The 21,559-nt window shown below is 40.3% G+C and overlaps 2 protein-coding genes across 5 annotated transcripts in view; one reads left to right on the top strand and one right to left on the bottom strand.

The window, feature by feature from the left end:
• Positions 1-431: 431 nt before the first annotated feature.
• Positions 432-16,958, bottom strand: esrp1 (epithelial splicing regulatory protein 1). Of its 4 annotated transcripts, none has more exons than XM_035393460.1 (16): positions 16,586-16,958; positions 16,166-16,294; positions 15,188-15,292; positions 14,525-14,639; positions 13,246-13,344; positions 13,091-13,145; positions 12,613-12,723; positions 12,345-12,477; positions 11,586-11,628; positions 11,048-11,349; positions 9,314-9,535; positions 8,549-8,747; positions 6,973-7,144; positions 4,488-4,638; positions 3,039-3,165; positions 2,330-2,416 (listed from the first exon to the last, which is right to left on the bottom strand). In XM_035393460.1, exons 1-15 carry the CDS (start codon positions 16,715-16,717, stop codon positions 3,082-3,084), a joined length of 2,052 nt encoding a protein of 683 aa, XP_035249351.1. In that variant the 5' UTR covers positions 16,718-16,958; the 3' UTR covers positions 2,330-2,416; positions 3,039-3,081. The 4 variants fall into 4 exon arrangements, with proteins under 4 accessions (XP_035249331.1, XP_035249341.1, XP_035249351.1 ...); XM_035393470.1 differs by having other exon boundaries at positions 8,561-8,747; XM_035393440.1 differs by lacking the exon at positions 3,039-3,165 and having other exon boundaries at positions 432-2,416.
• Positions 16,959-18,696: 1,738 nt separating this feature from the next.
• The window catches only part of virma (vir like m6A methyltransferase associated), a 34,619-nt gene continuing 31,756 nt past the window's right edge, over positions 18,697-21,559 (top strand). The window contains exon 1 of the mRNA XM_035384120.1: positions 18,697-18,820. Within this exon, the coding sequence (XP_035240011.1) occupies positions 18,758-18,820 (63 nt within the window). The 5' untranslated portion in view covers positions 18,697-18,757. The remainder of the gene's footprint in view (positions 18,821-21,559) is intronic.

Here is a 21,559-nt window from a genome sequence, read left to right as displayed (position 1 = left end):
CGGTAGGCAAATTCCAAGCTAATTTCTTGAATTACCGGTTTTACGTGAAAGAGTAGTTACTAAACATATTGTTATATAGAGCCTAAAAATGACATATCTATTTAAACAAGCAAAGTTTACAATTCAAGGTAATGTGTGCAACTAGTATGCAGTTGCACATGTCAATCCTGAGATGTGTGACATAGATGTAAACAGACAAATAGACACAATGGGATAAGTTACATTGCTTTTACGCACATAATTTATGCTACTGGTGGATATTTTCTGAAGCAGATCAATACAAATGGTATGAATTACCTAAATTATATACTGTCCCATCATCAGATTCTGTTTAGCATACATATAACATGTCACATTTGATGCTCAGCACATCAGCTCAAACATTGGATTCTATTCAGGCAATGTGAAACATGCAAAACTTCACAAACAACCAAATTTAAAATGAATGTTTTTTTATTATTGTTCTGGTTTTTCCTCATTATGTCCAGATACTTGGTTGCCAGACATGACTGCATTCTTTGTAGCATAGTCCTTACAGGAAATGTACAATTTCTAAACAATATAGCTCTATCTACTTCAATATGCATGCAACTCTGATCAAATATACTGACCAAAGCTTATGTACATTCCTGTGGTTATGAACAATAGATTTCCTAAATCTTTTAAGATACAATTTATAATAATAACTAGACATGCGCATTATTTATGGCTACTTCACAATGCAAAGGATTAAACTACAGTATACTGTAGATGCATATTGTTCCTGACCTGAATATTTCAAAGTGGAATAGGGTCTTATTGTAATTTATTGCCTGTACATACAATAGAAAAGTAAAAAAAGATGCCAGAGTGGTATACAAACTCAGTAAATCTAATATACAGGCTAGTCAGCTACTAAAGGTCAAAGTTTGAAGTCAATACAGCAACATTTCATTTGCTCTCTTTGCAAGTCTGTAGTTATCATTCAGGGTCTGGATTCATATTGTTCAGGAACACTTACTGCCCAGTATTTGGGTGTGGTGCTTTTTTCCTTTGCGATTATACACATCTCTGATTGGTCCAAGTCAGTCACATGGGACACTTACACCAATCAGAAAAGGCCTCATGCACAAAAAGAAACACAGCATGCCCCTAATGTCTGTAGGAGGAGATATTATTTTGGGAAAAGTATCTGTATGTCAGACAAAATACACTCTATAGAAAACTCTGGATTCAGCAGTGCATTGGTTTTGGCAGAGTATGTAAACATCTTATAGAATAAGTATAGCCCTTGTTTTTAACTTCATCATGCAATACAGCATTTTCTACAACTGTCAACAGGAAAAAAAGGTTATGACTACAAGCATATTTGGCTAAAAATGAAAAAAAAAAATCTTCAGCAACATGTATTTTGAAAATGAGTTTAACTTGGTGCATCTTGTCCTTCTTCTCTCTACAGCTATCTATGGCAATCTAAGGTGATACAAGCAGCCATGGTAACAATATGATACATTGGCAAAGGCTACTGTGAAAAAGTGAAATATCAAGAAACACTAGAATGTATTGTTATATAATGTTGAGGTTTATATCTACACTTGAAAACAAAACCTTCCTGAGAGCCAATTCTTCAGATAGGCAAATAATAAAAACAAAATAACTGAAGCACAACACAGATAGTGGCTGCTTTCACAATGCAAACCACAAAGAGAACTTTAGACAGGGTTGTTAAATCACAGCTTTTAAGCCAGTGGATAAAGCAGTAGCATGAATCGTTCTCTCACTTGGCACACACAGTGTGTGAACTCGTCAAGTTTTACATCCTCGCAGTCCAACCCGCCGAATGACCGTGTCATGAACGAAACATAAACCGTAGCACGAACACAGCACTTGCGCAGGATTAGACTTAAAAAGATTTCTGAAGCAAAACAAAAAAACAAAGACAACTGGCACTTCTTGCATAGAAAAAAAAATGATGCGTTGCCTTTGGTAATAACTTTTCTAACATGTTTACAAAATACACTGTGCAATTTACAACAAAGCAATTTGGCAGAAAGCCACATTAAATCGGTAGACTATACATATATTTATGCTTTTACATATATTTATACATAAATAGACAGCTTAAATGATTTGCATACCTAAGCATGACATTAAAATCCAGTGGGACATTTGCTAGGGACTAAATTCCCCCAGTTGTAATTTCTCTGTGGAGGGAGTCCAGCATCTCACAGATGGTGTGAGGTGGGGGGGGGCTCCTCAGTGTTTGTGACCAGCTCTACAGCAGCTGCAGATCCAGGAAGGGGCCCCCAAGGTGCATGTGGCCCCTGTCTTGAAGCGACTGCTTTGCTGACAGTAAAGCTGGGAGGGTCACGAGGGCATCGCTGCTACTGGGCTGTCCACAGAGGCTATTCACAAGAGCCATAGATTCAGGAGGACTCTGAACAAAAAGAGAGGGGACAGGGAGGAAGAAAAGGTCAGCATTTCGAATGGGATGTACCTACGTCATGACGGAAGACCGTGTCCCAGCACCACAGAAGGAGGTTGGGCACCCTCCCCTACCCCATCACCTTTGTGTGGCCTACTGCGCGCCACACCCACAACCAGCTACAGCACCACCTAACAACCAACGCCACTCCTGTTCATGGAAGCTGTGGTTTAATGAGTCCCCATTGTTGCCTTTGGCAAAAAGGAATGCGACTTGCTGAACTGTGTTCTTTGAAGTGCCAAAAGGCCTGAGGTTGTTGCTGCCAGAAACAGTTTGGGCAGGGTCATTTATTTTCTTGTGTGTTCCAAATTAGGTGCATAAGTGTTCTCTGGAACAAATAACCAGCACAGCATACCTGAACAGGAAACGCAAAGCGCAAATCAAGAGCTACACTGAATGAAGAATGAAAGGGGGGGGGGGGGGGGGGAGTGGGGGTGGGGGGGGGGGGGGGGGGGGCTGACACCTCACATCAGTTCATCCACGGATAAGCCCACACCACTGGAGTTTCCCCGGAAAGGACGGTGAGAAAGGTGACCCTATGACCCCCGCTGGTGTGACCGTGTGGAAACCTTACCTTCGCCTCCTCTGAGGGCAGAGCTGTGCCTGACAGGGCCTCTTTAAATACAAACCCACTCTTGGGGATGAGCAAGTAATTTCCTGGCTTGGTCATGTGAGTGCACAAGTCCATCTTCAGATGCGTACTATGGTGTAAGTTTGAACAGAAATATTGCACTGAATGACAGATATAGTCTAGAATCTCCACAGTGGTGCTCTAATGCAAACACATATTATATATTGCTGCCAGTGGGCAACAGATGCAAATAAAACCATATGGTAATTTAGCTATGGAATGAGTCTTCTGAAATGAAGAGCTCTTCTATGATGCAGTATGGTGGATTGTATTGTATGTATTGTAAAATAGGAATGGCAAACAAGGTACGGAAATAAGTCGGAGTTTTCCTTCAAAATAAAAGGATTCGATAAATATTTGACTGTAGGTGTTTGAAAGGGACCCTAAGGGAGTACTGAGTGAAAGGACTATGAATAAATTGCAGATTTACAAATGCGTGTTACATCCAAAAACAGTTTCCCACAGAAAAACCTTATGAACCTTTTAATACCCTAAAGAAGACTGTTCAAGACCTTTCAAAAGTGCTGAAACCAAAATAAAACACTGAGCCATTACATTACACATTGTCCCAAAATAAAAATCTTTCATCCAATGGACAAGTCTCAAAATTCCTTCCTTATTAAATATTACCAGTTATGCGGGATTTTCTCCCAAAGAGCATTTAAAAATGACTCTTTCTTCAACACCTGACACATTGACACTTTGCCAGATGTGTACTTGTCATATAAATACCAGTTAAATTAGTAGCTTTGTTATTTTAAACACTAAACCGAAGCACATTATGAAATCATGCCCACACAAGCTAGTTTGTTCAGCAGTGTGCTCCACCCTAGATAATAGCTGGACAAGTAGAAGAAAGTAGGAGACCTGGCACAGAAAACCTGTTTTGCAACAGCAAGGAAGTACAAATATGATAATGGAAGGACTCCATAGATTTACACATTGTAAATAACTGATCTGTTTGCCTTCAATATGCACAGAAAGGGCACCACAGAGAGGGGTCTACTGCATACACTGCAGCATATTAGCTTCTGCGTGCAGACATACTGACACTGAAAAGAGGCCTTGGGCACATTATGAAAATGCCTTTTTGCTTATGCAACCACGTTGCGCATTTTTTTTTGTCGTCTTATGTTCACCAAGCTTTTCTGCAGCAACTGTTTAGCCTTCCCTTCTTCCTTCAGTATCTTATCTGAGGTTCCTTGGTTGGAATGTTAAAAGAGCTGTTTTCCCCAGCAGATTGCATTAGCAGTCAAAGAGAGGAATTTATTGTTGGAAAATGACAGTCAAAGCTGCCTTCACCTCTGTATGTGCAATTCCTTGATTGTCAAGTGGTTCAAGTGAGTATTTACAATTAAGCTTAGCAGTTTGCTGGGCAGCAAGAGCACAAACCTGGTAGCCTTGGACGATGTTCAGGATCTCTTTGACTCCATTGTTGTAGGCCAGACCATGCATCCTGACCAAGGCTCCGGGTTGGGCCCCCAAGGTGGGAGCACTGGTGTGGGAGGGGAAATAGTTCAGGCTGGTTGGTGAGCCAGGGGGGCTGGGGAAGGGGTTGGGGGTGGTAGAGAAAGGACAAAATAAAATGTCACCAAAACAGAATGTAAAATTAACCCATAACATAACCATTCTTCTGATTCACAAGGTGTTGGTACGGAGCACGTTATTGAACATATTGGTCAACCATAAATAGTACTGATGCAAAGTCCACTTATTTTGGGTCTCTTTGGCTAGAATAAGACAGTGAGAGTGGACAGTGCGCTACACCGGCCACCTGAGATGATAGCAATAAGTTATGTCTCAGGACCTGTTAAGACTCAGAAACAGCACCGCAGCTCTCTGAGGGCAGCATAAATATACGTCTGCTTGCTATGAGTCAGGACTAATTGCACGATAATATGACAGAAGTTAAATAAAGCTCATCCAACATTTCCCAAGGGGGATGGGTGCATTTAAAAATAGGAGGAAACTTTCCAGCATAAATGAAGTTTATTCATTACTGAACAGCAGGCGATCTTACATATTTGTGTTTGCATGGCATTTGCATGGCCAAAGGAGGAACATCCTCTAAACCAATGCAAATGCCATATTGCTAGGCTGACCAGTTTCTTGGCAAGAATCTCCTCGGCCCAAGGGCACAAGGAGCAAGGGCAGCTGGTTAACCTGAAGAAACCTATAAAGTGACAGCGTGGTCACTCTGATGCACTATAATACAGCCCATCCATGTTACCATGACAAAGAACAATTATCACACTCATAACCAGTATACTTGTAACAAGTAGCTGTAACCTGCTGAGTCACACCAGATGCAGGAATTTGTGCTCATAGCAATATTCAAAACCAAAAATTTTGCTTCCAGAAGTTGCCAGTTTATACATAAAGGCTCATAACTCCCCAGTGAAATGAAGTAAAGGCATTATTTTGGATACAGGTCACCTCAATATACCCACACTGAGAGCCACCATGTCTACCAGCACAGGCTTGCCCCTCTCTGGGCCAGCGGGCCACCGTGTCTGCAATGGAGGCAGCCTGACCTTCATCGCAGTGGTGGCGGTCGCATCGTGTGTGGAGGACATCTGAGTCTCCCCTGCTGTTTACACACGGCTCAGCTAGCACACTGCGGCTCAGTCATTAACTACCCTTACTACGCGCCCTTTCCGACCCACAAACTTCTAAGTGGAACCTGCAGCAACACCATTCCTTTATCCGGCAAGGTAATGAATTCATTTTAGCTTTGTTTTTACCCGGTTTATGCTGGAGCTGTATTGCAAGCATAGATCTGAGCCAAAGAGCAATGCGTTTCCCTCTTTTCAGACTGCTTATCTGTTACAGCTAAACTGTATGAGCAATCACTGATAAGGAAATTGATAAACTGATTCAGAACAGCTGAACAATATTCAATAGTACCAAAGCATTCTTTTAGTGTATAATTTAGTAATGTATCAAGAATATAGTTTTTGAATGTCCGTTTCATAATGGGATAAAACTAGTTATTTTAGTATGCAATGTAACGTATCAACACTGCATGATAATATATCAAGAATATGATATTTCAATCTTTATTACACAGTAAGATGAATTTTAAAAATGCCAAATTGGTCTCCTTTTCTTTCTTTAAATGGCCATGGGTTCACATTTCTTGACAAGCCAAGTTACATTTCAAACATTAAAAACATAAATATTACACAAATATTGCAGTGTTGATTACAATATTTTGCTACTATATTTCATACTAAAAAAATACCACGCTGAAATAGAAATGAACTTATTACATTGTAGAGACATACATTTGGTATTAATACTATGTAAACAATGCATTAATAGATTATTTTATGTTGAACATTTAAATTAATATTAAATGTAGTCTTGAAATGTACTTTGGGCCATTTTTGTGACTTGTAAGATGTCCTTTTCCATTTTTGAAATGTCAAGTTGTCCCTTAAGATTTCTTGACAAACCTGTTATTTCATTAAAGCTCCACTTTTCTTGAAAGGCCTGAAAAACTCCCCACTGCTGGGCCTTAGACTGACATACACTCTACCTGGGTCAGACTGACACCAGTGTCAGCCAATAAGGAGCACACGCCCAGACTGACACCAGTGTCAGCCAATAAGGAGCACACGCCCAGACTGACACCAGTGTAAGCCAATAACGAGCACACTCTGGTGGTGTTACATCATGGGGACAGAAATGGAATGCACCAATGCCTACCATACGACAGCTTGCCAAACTGAGAAATATTTTAGAAAAATATCATGTCAAATATGATGTCAAATCTGTCAGCACACCTCCCCCTAAAGGCAAAGTAAGACTTTTCAATATGCGTTTCAAAATTAAATATCCTCCAAAAAAAAAGAAAAGAGTGTTTGCTGCCTACCTGGGGTAATAGGCGGTGTAGTTCATGAAGAGCTGGGCACTGGCGGGGTAGAAAGCAGGGGTGGGCTGCATGGGGCGGGGGTTCAGCAGAACCTGGGGCTGATAGAGGGCCGTGGCGTCTGCAGGCACGACCGCTGTTTGGGGAGGGAAGGTGTAGGAGGGGGGAGAGAGGCCTGGAGGGGGACAGAGGGGTCAAAATGTCAGACTCCAGAGGACTCCGGTGCTCCCATCGGTTGGCTGGTTTATTAGGCTTTTTGACGTGCTTTGCCCCCAGGAGACCTGATTATAAATGATTTTTTTTTTTTGATGATGAAATAAGATGAAATAAGAGAAAGTTCAAACACCTGCAAATCATTTAAAATCCCTTTGAGCAAAGAGTACATTTTGGAAAGGCCTTTTCTGAGTACACAGTGTGGATTATGCTTCAATTTCTAATTAATTCCAAATATCTTGAAGTTATGATGCATTATATCTATTATTTCTGGGTTTCATGAACAAACTACACATGGGTTAGTGAAATGAAATCCATAGAGTGTGTGTTGTGTATTTCTGTGCAACGTAGCAATGGAAACTTTAAATTACAAAGCAACCATCCTTTTACACTTGGTTCATTGTTTGTATTCAGGTGAAGCTCATGCAAGAAAGCCTCTCACAATGGAAAGAACCAATACCCACAAACAATGAAGGCACCTTTCAGTGCAGGTCCTTCCAACTGTAAAAGAGTATGGGGGGATTCCTGTAAGTCCTGTTCTACATACAAATGAGTGTTTGTGAGCTAGCGCATTTCCCCTTGTAAAGCACACCGGCATGGCAAGACCTTCCCACTTAATCCCCCTACCTTAAGCTCAGGGCCTCCAAAAAGAGCCCCACCCTCACCAGTTACCCACCCATGTGCCTCAGGGATGAGACCAGTGTCACCATGATTCCTCTACACACATCAGAGCCCAGGTATGCTTACCTTTCTAAAAGCTACAATAGCCACAAGCAACTGCTCCATTTGTGTTTGTCAATGTGCAAATTTAGCTTTGTTATCCATCATAAAAATGACTCCAAATGTACTGTAGCTTATTTTCACAAGGTAACATATAAGACGTGCTTGTCACTATTGTGGTCTCAAAAGGCAAGCGCTCTGGTTTTTATATGCTAAGAGAATTGAATGAGGAGTAGACCTAAACCAAACAAAACAGAAGTTACTCTTAAAAATTTGCTTTCAGGCTTTTTATGTTTACCAATGATTATTATCAGTTTTAAAGTACAAAATATTTATGTAATCATGACTATGAAGTCATGATTACATTTAATAAACAAATAGGTGTAAAATTAAAAGGAGAAGGGAAAAAATACCAATCAATAGCAGCTTAATAAATTTTGGCAGATTTTTTTAAAAGGCAAAAGCATCAGAGTAACTTCCAAGAATCCCAGAATCCTGCTGATCCGCAGAGATACTTTGTTCCACCCTGGTAATGTTTTGAATCAAAAAGAACCCGGAAAAATGAAAGATTTCAAAAAAAGAGGGTAGCTCCAACACCTACCAGCATGTAGCTCAGAGAAGCGCCAAGAGCCCCAGCAAAACTTACGTCGTAACTTACATGGCGGTGGGGACAAGCCATTCCTGTTCAACGTGCCCCCCATTAACACAATGTTCATCTCCTCGGCGGAGCACTGGAACACCTCCACGTAGCGGTCCTTCATGGTCTTCTTGTGGCACTTCTGGGCTGTCATGAAGGCCCTCTCCGCTGACTTCATCTGGATGAAGGAGTCCCCGGAAGGCCGGCCCTGTGAGAAAATGAGCACGTACAGGACACGGTCATGTGGGGGCTACCTCCTCAGCAATAGGTTGCAGCCAGCACCGGTGGTTGTTGTTGGCAACCTCTTAGCTATTGTTCCCTTCCCACAAATGGTCTGCTGCGGCTATTCCAAATAAATCTCAGTTTGACTTAAAGATGAACCACAATACGCTCTCCCAGAAAATCATCATGACTACGAGCTGTTGTTTAGCAGTAAAACACTTGCCAGTAAACTCTGGTATGAGGCTCAAGTCTCAACAATACCGAATTTTGTAAAACTATGTCATGCGTTTTAAAATTTCCTACAGCAAAACGAGTTTGACTTTGAACAGCTCGGAGAGCGGCTGCATTGATTTAACAATAAAACTGACGCAATCGGCTCCAGGCAGGTGGCCACCCTAAAGCTTCTGGTACATTCTTCAACTGTCCTAGCAGGAAAATAAAACCCTGATTAAACTGTAGTGTCATGTGTGAGTCACTGAAGATCTCTTTCATGATTGGACCAATCAGAATAAAACATTTGTGCTGCCACTGTACCAAATGAGGGGGGCGTACCTGCTGGTTCAGCACCATGTGGACGCCGTGGGGCCTGATATCAGCGGTGAACTCCCCCAGGAACTCCAGGATGTCCTCGATGGTGGCGATGTAGGGGAGCCCCCTCAGACGGACGCAGTCCCGCACTCCCGGCGGGGGGACGAAGGGGGGCTGAGGTAGCACAGGTATAATGGGAGCGGGAGCGATGGGGATGAGGGGGGCTGATGTGTACCTGTTCAATACCTGGAGAGGAACATACAAATGTGCAGTGAGGAACTGTGAATCTCATTTTAAAAACCAAGGCCTGCAGCTCATTGGGATGTCTGGCAATGGGTTCCTTCGCCAATTCTTGACTAGCATTATCCATCATCCAATCGTGGCAAATTCACATTCTAAATTCCAAAAAAAAAAAGATTCAAAACAGTTGACCTCAGGTGCTCCAGTGATGCTGAGTCAGGAAACCATGAAGCATTGCCAACAGGACATTTAGTTGTTTGCTGTCCTGGAAAAGGACAATAAAAGCCAGCGCAGATGGTTTTTTCCCTCCCAGTTTCCTCTTACAGTACATTCTGAATATAGGGACTGTGAGACTTGTCCACAGTATACAATTTCCAATAACGTGATACGGGAAAGTGCATTCCTTTTTTTATACTGTGAGCTTTACACAAATCTGATTTAAACATGAGACATTGTAAGGTCTATTGTGTGCTTAAGCGGACTGAAATAAAAAGTTACAGCTGTCAAAACGAATTATAATGGAATGCTTGGGGTGACAGCACTGGCTAAACGGGGTCATTCAGTGAAATTTGTTTATTTGTGGCCAGGAACTAATCTTTTACAGCTTCAAGTGGTGGAAGTTGTTTGCACAATATTCTTCAACGACAATCCAGGAGGTCACCAAACAAAGAGGTAAAGCAAACAAAGCTCTGAATGCACTGATGCTCTTAATTTGTTCCAATAGGATGGGAATGACTAAACCTGAGGTATCTCTATGCCTGCATTGTCAATCTGTGTCGGCGTTTAAGCACACGAGTACAGGTTAGCGCCAAACTGGACTACTGGAATGACTTCAGGCAGCAAGCTGAAAGCTTTCTTTTTGTTCAGTCATTAAACAGATTACATCCATTCCCAGTCAAAGCCAAAGACATCCTGTTGCACAACTCTGCCTCAGTATTGCCCAATAACCACCTGTCCCCTGAGTCAGTTCGGTCTTATCAGATGAGGAAGCAACTACATCAACACTTCTGCGAACGCAAATCAGAGTGAAGTGACAAGCAGGTAAGGATCTTCACTCAACTGGAACAGACAGTACAAATAGCAGTGAACAAAACAGGCTATTTTTCCTTCTAATTCTCCCTATCAGCTTCACTAAAGTTGCTCTCTAGAGAAGACATCTCCTCTCCTGGTATGCTGCCAGTCTGATCGAAAAGGGACTTGAATCTCCAGGACTCCCCAGCCCAGCCCATCAGGCCTGGTGGTAACAGGTTTAGTTTCAGCTGAGGTGGCCAACCCTGTTCCCGTACAGCCATAGAGTCTGCTTTTTGCTTTGTCACTCAGCACGTAATTGCCCAACTAACACAGCTGGTTGTACAGTTAACTTCTCACTTAGGTCTAATTTGGTTGATTTTTTTCAAGGAAAACCCAGCAGACAATGTAGCTCTCCAGGATCAGGTTTGGCCCTCGCTTACACCATAGAGTAGTTTTTGGGGTCACTACTCAAATCCAGAGCATGTAGGGTCAAAAGCCCATCCTCACCTGCTGCACCTCTGCCGCTGTGCTCTTGAACAGCTCGATGTAGCGCTTCCCCAGGATCTCCTTGTGCTTCTTGAGAGCGTTCTGGGCGTACTCCTCGCAGGAGAAGAGCACGAAGGCGTCCCCGGTGGGCCGGCCGTCGGGGTACTTGACGAAGAGGATGCCGTCCTTACCCCCGGTGACGGGGCAGGCGGGAGAGAAGAAGAGCAGCACATCCTCGGCCGTGGCAGTGAAGGGAAGGCCTCGCATGCGCACAATAATCTGGTTCTCTTTGGACAGGAAGTGGGCCACCTCGTTCGATGTGCCTGGGGAGAGAAAGAGGATGCTCCGGTGAGCCGTTTGATGTGCCGTCGCTGTTGTTGTTTTTTGTGGTGAGGTTCAGATGAGGCTTCCTGACCGACCTCAGTGCAACAAATATAATCTGGAATCAGAAGAACGCAATGAAACCAGAATGCACAATTACTCAGATATTTCCCTTGAGTAACACTCAACACTTGGCAAAAACTACTAACTTTAACAAAGAAAGAAAAATCATCAGTACCTCCAGCTATTTTGAGAAAGTCTTCACCGGTTGCCTTGTATACCTGAAACAGCAATAAAGTTTCCAGTTACAAAAAGTTGATTTGACATTCCAGAAACTCATAACAAGACAGGAATAGATGCAATAACTCCTGCCTACAAGTACATGTACATTTTGTATTAACAGGAGGACTTCTCATCTTTTTCACCAGGAGTAATTTTCTAACTTTTAGGAGCACCTATAAAGCAGGACATTACACACATTATACTCCAGCATTAATGTTGACAAATGGTAAAGCAAGACAAACGCTTTAACAAAGGTTATATATTAGGCTGAAATAATTCCGAAATCAATCCAACTGGGATGGAAACGATTTGTGAAGAAATCAAAACTATGATGTTATAGCAAGTGTGGGCAATTCCAATCCTGGAGGGCAGCTGAGTCTGCAGGTTTTAGTTTCCACCAGCTACCCTAGTTAAATAAGCTGGTTAAATTAGCTGTATACACTAAGACTGATTCACGTGTAGATTAGATCACAGTAAAATATTTCATATAGCATCTCACAAACTTATCACTTATCAAGAAACGTAGCTAAAATTTCAGATGGTGAAAATACAACATTTAATGGAGTCATTTAGGCCAGAAGTTGGTATGACCATCAGGAAGGGAAACGGCCCTCACTGTCCACCCCTGTGTTAGTGTGTGGGTCTGTTTTTTAACTGAACGCGGCTTCCAGAAAAAGGAGAGTTTGGAATCGAAAGCAGTGGCAGATGGACAGACCTCTATGTATCGGTTCCCCATGTGGTGCTTGTGTCTCTGCAGGGCTAGGTCTCTGTGCTCCTCATTCACAAACCGAACAAGGGCTTCCCCATTCCTCCGGCCCTGGGCGTTAAGACACAGTGCTGCCCCCCCTCTGGAAACCACAAACACATACATCACATCAGAGAGGCTCCACTGAAGGTTCCACAGAGACGCTGAAGCGAAGGCACTCGGGTCTAGGAGGGCAGGTGTGGTAATGGCAGACATGGTGATGGCACAGAGAACTCACTTTGCGATGTTGAGACCCCTGAAGAAACGGGCGATGTCCTGGTCTGAGGACTGCCAGGGGAGGCCTCGAGCCCGGATCACAGTGTTGTCATCCACTCTCTCCATCTTACTGCTGTGGGAGTCAGGCACAGCGCACAGGCCTCACCACGTGTACCCTCAAGCACACACTTCCCATAACATGCCTGATATTTCACAGCACTCTGTGTGATTGTCTCCATTACTTATCCATCAGGCTGTCAGAGAAATCTAAAATTCCTCTACACACATCAGGACACAGGTCTAAAAGGGTTTGACATTTGTCACTATTTTAAAATCAGAATTTCAGCTATCAAGTTTTAATAAATGATGCAGAAATGAGGATTCAGTCCCTTATTCTTTATCTTTGACAATGATTTGTTGAGAATGAACTGCTTTGCAATCTGGTTCTGTCATTAGTCATGAGTCTGGACATAGAAGAGTAGAAAAGGTATTTGTCTTACCAAGTGCCAGTTTCAAATTTTTCATTGACTCTCTCAGGATGGGTGAAATTGTAACCTGTGAAACACGACAAAGAGGAATAATTAAAACTAACAGAAAGTTTCAAGTTGTCAGCAAGCCCAGCCCAATATACGTATGAATGAATGGGTGAACTTACAGACAGGTTCTGAGATAAGTGCAAGGACAATGCTGGCCATAGACTGGACATTCAGTGCTGCAGACGTGTCGGCTGATGAGTCTGTGGTTATATTCAGATCTGAGAGTAATCCTGGTCAAGGAAGACGGGAAGGCGGGAAGAGGGAGAAATTCCTACTGTTCTGTTGCAGGAAGGGAAAGATCATTCTCCCTAATTCATTCAATCATTTTGGTCCTTTTAAAACCAATGCGCTAGAGATTTATGGAGAACAGCAAGAGAACAGGAGAGTTACGAACTAGCATAGTGAACAGTAGGAAACATAAGTCATTTGGCTGTTCAATTACAAAATGTAAAGGATGATTTATTACAAAACCTCTTAATACAGATAAGAGTATCCGTTTCCCCTACAAATAAAATTGAGAGTATTCAATAAAAAACTGTATTTGTACCCAGTCATCAATTTGTAATGAATTACTGAATAGTGAATTGTATATTATCATTAAATTGGCAGTCAGTTCAATTAATTTAAAACATTGCATAATTATACAGTTTAAATCAAAACAGCATGGTGGTCAGTTTGAACGTATCCCCCTAATAAGCAACTGATCTGTGTCTGATTCTGGTTCTGAATAAAGTACATCATGCCTTTGTTGAGGCCCTGCATCCAGGCCTCACTTGGTTAGCCAACCTGCAGTGGTTTATTATATGGTGGGAGTGAAGGGCTTGTCTGTTGGCTAAACACACTAGGCTTTGAAACACCTTTCTGTATTTGCATTTCAAACCCCCACCCCCCACTCCATGAGCCAACACCCTGTGTGTAATTCAGTCTTCTTCCCCTGACCAGCACCTGAAGGCCCGATACTACACAAGTATAAAAACACCCTCAGTGCCACAAGGCAATTCCCATACCCTTATCTTTCTCAATAACAGGTCTTAAAAAGCAAGCACCACGCAACAGAACAAACACAGCCCCCGTCCATTTTTTTTTTTTGAAATATTATATTTAAAAGGACACTGTACTTTTAATATGACCTGTTAGTGAGCCTTCCCATAGCACTGAATCTGAACAAATATAAAATCCACAAATACAAAACACCAAATGGCTGTTTTATATTCAGCATTAAAGAGCACGCTGATTTTCACTTTGTGACCTACATGTTCCCCTTTCCACTGAACAGGAATGCCCAACAGGAAAGTTCGATTTAAATGTGAGAATCCTCACAGTAAAAAAAAAATGTCTACGCATGGGAACTTAAGCACCCTGAGCAGAACATGGTTTTGTTTCACAGAACAAGGATACAGTTTGCCATGACTTGAATGTCTAGATCCTTCAAATCTGCTGACGAAGGGAAGTTTTTCTTGAATTCTTTTCGCAGGTCGAAAAAGGAATAGAAACATTCTGGCAGCATGATATTCTGTAATGAAACAAAAATCTATGAAATCACAGCAAGCGGAAGAACAGTTCTTCAGTTTAACATGAATTTAACTAAATTAGTTTAACATTAACATCATTAATAATTAATGACATGGCTAAATTATTACTTTGTTCATTTTTAATTATATATTCCTCAATTTTTGCTCCTTTGATTATTAATTATTGAATGCAGTGCTATGAGTGTTATAAAGGACAGTTTAAGTATAAGCATTGTGATATGCAATATGCAGGGGAGAGAAGTGCACACTGGAACATTAAGGAGTGGTTCAGTTTCAGTGCATTGAGGGCAGGCATGCTTTTCCAAAAACATACTTTTGCCATGATATTCTTGATTAATTTAATGTTATATAACACACACACAAACATACACACAAACACACAACACATACACATGAATGCATGCACACAGACACACACACAAGTAAACAAACGTACAAAATGAACACCAGCACTAGAATATTACTTTTTAAAGTTCAGGCCAATCAATTGTGCACATTGAAAAGACGTGAAAATGGGGGCATATTTTACCTTGCTTGAAGCTTCAGGGTGAATAACTTGACGAATATGAAGCTGACCATCAGTGCATAAACAGAGGGAAGCCCCATCCACCTCAGCAATGAGCCTTTGATTAAACTGCAAACCACAGAGAAAAGGGGCTTTCAGTTTTATTTTCCTGGAATGTATGTGTGTGCTTTCTGCATCATCATGCCTTGACAAATAACAAATTAAAAAAGGCTAAAATATGTTTTAGGGTACCTAAAACATGTGTCCAGCTCATTTGTGAACATGATATATCTTAGTATGCAATCTAAAACATGCTGCACATTATTATTATTGTTATTATTATTATTATAACAACAAGCTGAGGAAAATGTGTTGAAAGATTTAATAATACAGCTGGGAACATTTAGGCTTCATGTTAGTTTCTGTTCCAGGGAGGCTTCCAGAAAGGCCCTTAAGCAAAGCACAATGGCTGCTCATCTTCACATTATTCAAATTCAAATATTTGCCTTCAACTCTTGATCCATTGCTTCACATGACCTCACTACCTTTCCTAAGTGTGACAGCACCTTTGCAGTAAAACTGAACTTGTATCCTTCACAGTAAAATATCCATGTAAATATTCTTAAATATATATTGTCAGGTATCAATTCCAATTTAGCTTTAAGCACAATTATTTTGTGAGAGCAAAATAATAGTTGTGAAACTTAATTGTGACTAACTGTCGATAAATCATCTCGTAACAATCCACTAGTTACACAAGTGTAACTAATGTAAATATTTACATTTAGCGTTCATTTGACAAAGATTATTCTAAGAGATTACTATAAATATTTTGCCCAGATTATTATCATGAGGTTATTCTCATGAATAAATAGCGAAAAAGAGCAATGAATTCCAAAACATAGGAGTGGTCCAACATCAGGGAGGTTCTGCTTTCCCTCATTTTTTTCCAATTACTCATCCGTTTTAAGGAGTTATATGATAATTTTGACAAACATTCACCTGGTTTAACGCATTTCCCAATGGTTCGGCTGAAGAGATGGTTTCTTCGGCAACCCCACTTTCTTCTTTACATTCGTCCGTCAATTCCAAATGTTTAGGTCTGATGAAAACTTCATTCAGTTTCCCAGTCTAAATAAAATAGTTTAAAATACATCATCTCCAGACAATATGGGCTGTAAAAAGACGGGTGGTTTCCGTGTGGCCCTCAAAAGAGAGAAGTGAGTATGATATGAATCCAGACAGGCTACATGGAGATAAAAATGTAGGCTACAATACTTGCTATATTAAATTAATTTCAGAAACGGGTTATGCCGTTCAATGCAATAAACCGGCATGTGCAGAATGGGTGTTTTGTGAAACACCCCTTGCCCAAATTTTAAGACATTCGGAACAACAAAGGAGAATAGATTTCAGAAATACCTTCTTGTTCGCCAGGTCCACAACTTGCCACACCAACTGAATGAGTTCCTTTTCGTCTGACCCCAGTAAATCCCCACTGGCACCAGATGTTGTGGCAAATAACACCACCAAGTTGTCTATATTCGTCGTCATGTTAAGGATAGAAAGAAAAAACTACTCTAAACGCACCTCGAATAAAGAATCCACCCTAAAGGAACAGCAATCCAGAAAATAAATCCACCAAAGAAAACCAGTCAACCCACACCTACAGACACCTACGTCCAAAGCTAGGTGTGTTTCACTCGCTACAGGTATTTAGTGACTTTTTTGATTGCGTGAGAACCTATGCAAAACAGGTAGCACCCCTCATAGCCTCATAATGGCTGAATGTTCCTTATTTTTGTGTGCACCTACCTGTCTGCCACCCACGTGACTCAGGTAACAGATACCTGCCCTGTTCTGGGTCCTCTTCTATTGGTGCTTATAAACAGGGACGTGGCATTGCACATGGAGAAATCCATCATTGGTTGAAGGACTTAAATTATTTTTTTGCTTTCTGGCTTGACAATTCAAACGCTTATAAAGGTTGCACCTGTCAAATTAATTATTTTTATAACCTTATAGTAGGCTAAATTTGACCTAGTGCAGTCTTTGCGATTTCTGGTGGAATTGATTTAACATACTCTATGTTTTGCTGCACGTTGTGTTGCATTTGTGTTTCGCATTTCGACATAATTTTGTTCTGTCCATAACAATTTTAAATACGCCCGATAGGCTACTGACATAGAGAAAAAAAATAGGCCTATCTCAATGGTATCTTTGATCCTTTCTTTGCGCAAGGTTGCATTTATTACATAGCCTACTTTATTAAATAATATCAAATCATTATTTCGTCTTTTGTATTATTATTATTATTATTATTATTATTATTATTATTATTTTACACCTAAGAATGTTTCCACAAATTCTCGAAATTCAACTGGTATCGCTTAATCTGTCTTTCTTTATAAATAAAAAAATCTGCGATGATTTAAGTTTGGAGTAGGTATTGCAGATAAATTTTATAGCACAGCCTTTGAACTGGACAATTCATGCACGGATGTAGGCTGTGAAAAAATAAACACGTAACAATAATTTTAAGCTTTGCAAATAATAAAAAATTATCTTATGTAGGCCTACATGTCTATGAGGCCATGCACGGGTAAGCGTCTGCATCATGACTGAAAAGGCGAGACCATCGATACGCAAATGAATGCGCTGCATAATTAAACTATGACAAAACCACTGTACGAAACTACAGGCCTGTATGTGAAACTTCTTCAATTGGCCTATTACTGTGTTATCTCGTTATTTGAAAAACGTGGCCTAATTTAAATGTAGTCTATAGTTTTGCCTGTAGTGAAGTCACTATTGTGCCAGGGTTTCAACGAACTTTAATTAGGCCTACTTAATTGAAAAATAAATTCGTGATGCAATTAGCTGCACAACGTCAGATGCAAAATGCAACAGTGCATAACTAAAGCAAGCTATGGCTGTTACATCGCAACACTTAGGCCTATTTTTACCATTTCATTTATAACCAGTGCTGTCTGAATATAAATAACCAAGGCCAGTTTTAAGTAAAAGAACGTATAGGCTGCACCTAATTTAGACCACCATATCCATTCATCATTTTCATTTTCTTGTTTGTGCGGGAAAGGGGGATTGGCAACATTCACCCTAATTTATATAGATGCACACTATTTAATCTTTAAAACATCTAGGTACTTTGTTGGTTACTGCGATATATATCCACGTACTGAGAGTAGGCTAGCTAAATTTCGGTCTGGCTGCCGAAGTAAATGTTACCAACAACTTTGCTTCGGCTACCAGCTTTGGTAACGGTTCGAAAGCATAAGTTTGACAAGAAAAAAATACGCTACAGCCAGGTGTTATGTGTTAACCCGTTAGGAAGCAACAACATTTCAAGATATAATCGCAGTGAAAGTGATAAAGAAATCATAACTGCGTCCATAACAAAAACCATCCGCCGTTTATCAACAAATTCTAGCTACTACAGTGAACGTTAACCAGCACACAAATTTGCTGGATTTGTGTCGTCAAATAAACTGAGATTTTCAAGATTTTGGACACATTGTACTCCGGAAGTGTTTTTTTTTCACCCGGAAGTTTATGCCAATGTGAACAAGCAACATGGCGGGGGATTCCTCAATGGAGCTCCTGTTTCTGGATACTTTCAAACATCAAAGCGCAGAGGTAAAATATACGAGTTAAATATGTGTTGTTCTGTTGTTGTATACAGGTGTTGCATAGACACATGACATATTGTTTGTTACCGGTTTTTTATTAATTGAATAAGCGTTAAGAGATACCTTCCGCATCTTGCGGAACAGTTCAGATGTTGTTGCAATGAAGGTAGCTAGCTAGCTATTACTGGCGGTAGCAGGCTACCTCACAATTTGTGCCTGTAGTCACAACACAAGCTGTCTAACGTTGCCTGCATTTAATCCTGACAAACACAACAATGGCATTAAACACGCAAACTGATTGTGTTGTTCGCTACGAAATCTAATTTGCGAATCGTGCTGTATTGGGCAATACCAGATAACGTTATTTTTTTGGTACCGCTGAACGCTCTAGCCAACTACCGATCGTTTTCGTATATGGAACTTAGCTCGCAGGCTAGTAAATACGTAGACCGTTGTTTAGATAGCATGTTGAAGGCTGTTTGATTCACTAACTGGCTAACTAGGTACCTATCTAGTAATCTGCTTAACTGAACGAACAGGCGGGCAGTTATCTGAGAAATATTTGTTGTTGGCAATAGATATTATTAGCTTGTCGTACGGCTGCGATTACTCTTTTGCCAGCCTTTATTACATTATTATTATGTTTACAAGGGTACAGGATTATTATTACAAGGGTACAAGTAAAAGAAGTTTCGTGCATTCAATCTAACTTAAATATGAGGGGGAAATAATCATTAAAATACTGACCGATGGCTTCACACGAGTTATGTACCTAGTATTTTGTAGACTTTTAGGTTTGGTGTTTTGTTGAAATTTTTAAATACTTTTTTATTCTTAATCTTAAATACAATAGAAATTCTGTGCATGTTGTGAAACGCCATGGAATGCACTTGGGATATTTTGGACCCATCATTTATATAGAGCTTGTAGATAGGAGGGGAGTGTTTCTGCCCAGTTAGCCTGCCAACTAGGTAACAATGCCTGTACTGGTTCTGGTTGTCAAGGAACCATGGCATAAGCAACGATTTTTTTAAACCTGCAATCACTGATAACCAAATCTGAACATTTGTTCATTGTGTTTTTGTTGTAAAAATTTGCACCAGTAGTGTTTTATCTGTCTCATATAATGCAACATCACAGTGCTTGAACCCAGCAGGCTGCCACATTCTGGTAAAGGTCACTGATGTATGGGTGTGAAATGGACTACAGAATACTTCCAAGAGTTCAAACAGACAATAAAAACTATTTGCAGTTATAGCTAATGGTTGCAGTTCAGAATTTCTGCTCCTGACACTCATATGAATTCATGGTCAGTCGCTAAATAATAAAATCTCCCTCTTCAAGGTTTGAAGATGGTAGCCATTTGTGGTATCCAGTTGTAATGGTTAAAGGGATAGATGGATTTTTTTTTTTTAATTCAGTCCAGCATTTGTGATTAGCCCAGACAGTTTTTGTGCGCATTGAAAAATATTAAACCTGTCAGCCTTATGATGACCAGTATTGGGGCAATCAGTTTATTAATCAATCAATCAATAAATACACTTTGTGTAACCACAAAGCAGCTTGTCCAGAGGGTATACATTATGAGCACATAAATAGCATCTATTCACAATTATAAGCATAAAAACTGTTTTTTATATTGTGCATTAGCCTATATTGTTTTTTTCAAATCAATTTTATACCTACCTCAGCGCCTGCATTGCTGCATGCCTAATGCTAGCCAAGCTACTTTCAGATTGAAATTGAAGCTACATTTAGTCTATGTCTGACTTTTTGAAATGGAAGAGTTTCAATTACGTTGCCAAACTTAATTAGTCAAGCTCAGTTTTACAGACGAGGAGTTGTAACACATAGAGGCTAAGGGGTCAGAGAGGAAAATAAAATCTGACATGCTGCCATTCCATTTGTGGGCAACTGGCCAAATTTTAAATAGATCTGGGTTTTCTAGAAGTAGTTGGTGAAAGTGAAAGGAAAACATAAAAAAAAGTTTTCCCTGCAAGTTAGAATTGCGCAATCACATAATTTTAAGTCCTGTTTGCGTTGCTTTGAGCTTGCCTTTTTTGCCTCAGTAATATAGTCTTCACTTGTAGTACTGTTTATATTAATTGCACTGGTGGATCCCTCATTACATGTATGTTACCATTCATTTTATCTTTACGATTACACCAGACCAGCCAGTGGAGGATACATTCCCCCTTTGTAGCCAGGGTCCTACTGAGTTTTCTTCCCATCCAGAAGTTTTTTGTTTGTTTTTGTTTACCTCAATTGCTTTCTTCATGGGGGTTCAGGCCTGGTTGCTGATTTTGCTGAGTTTCAATTTTGTTTCCTCTGTAAAAACATCTTTATCGTGGTTTCTGTATAAAATGCATGTACCCATAAAATTGAATTTGATCAATATTGGAAGCTGTGCTACTTCTTTTATTGAGCATCGCTATGTAGCTACTGTTACTATAAAACTGTATAAATTGAATTTTGTTGTCAAGAAAGCACTTTCTGGTTGATATTTGCCAAAAATGACTATGTCATGCTATACCTTTTTGCTGCACTTAATTGTATTTTGAATGCTAAGTAAAAACTGTTGTTCGCTAAAGGAAAGTATAAACGTGAAACTAGCATTGTAAAATAAAAAGCAACTGTGGATGGTGAACATTTTTGTCCATCATCTATACTGGCTGCTTGAAATTAACAGAAGCAGGCAATATGGCTGATGGATGAAAATATTCACAAGCGAATCTCTTTGAAATCT

Source organism: Anguilla anguilla, chromosome 1 (assembly GCF_013347855.1).
Source record: "Anguilla anguilla isolate fAngAng1 chromosome 1, fAngAng1.pri, whole genome shotgun sequence".
Lineage (NCBI taxonomy): Eukaryota > Metazoa > Chordata > Actinopteri > Anguilliformes > Anguillidae > Anguilla > Anguilla anguilla.
This window is presented reverse-complemented; position numbering and strand designations above follow the sequence as displayed.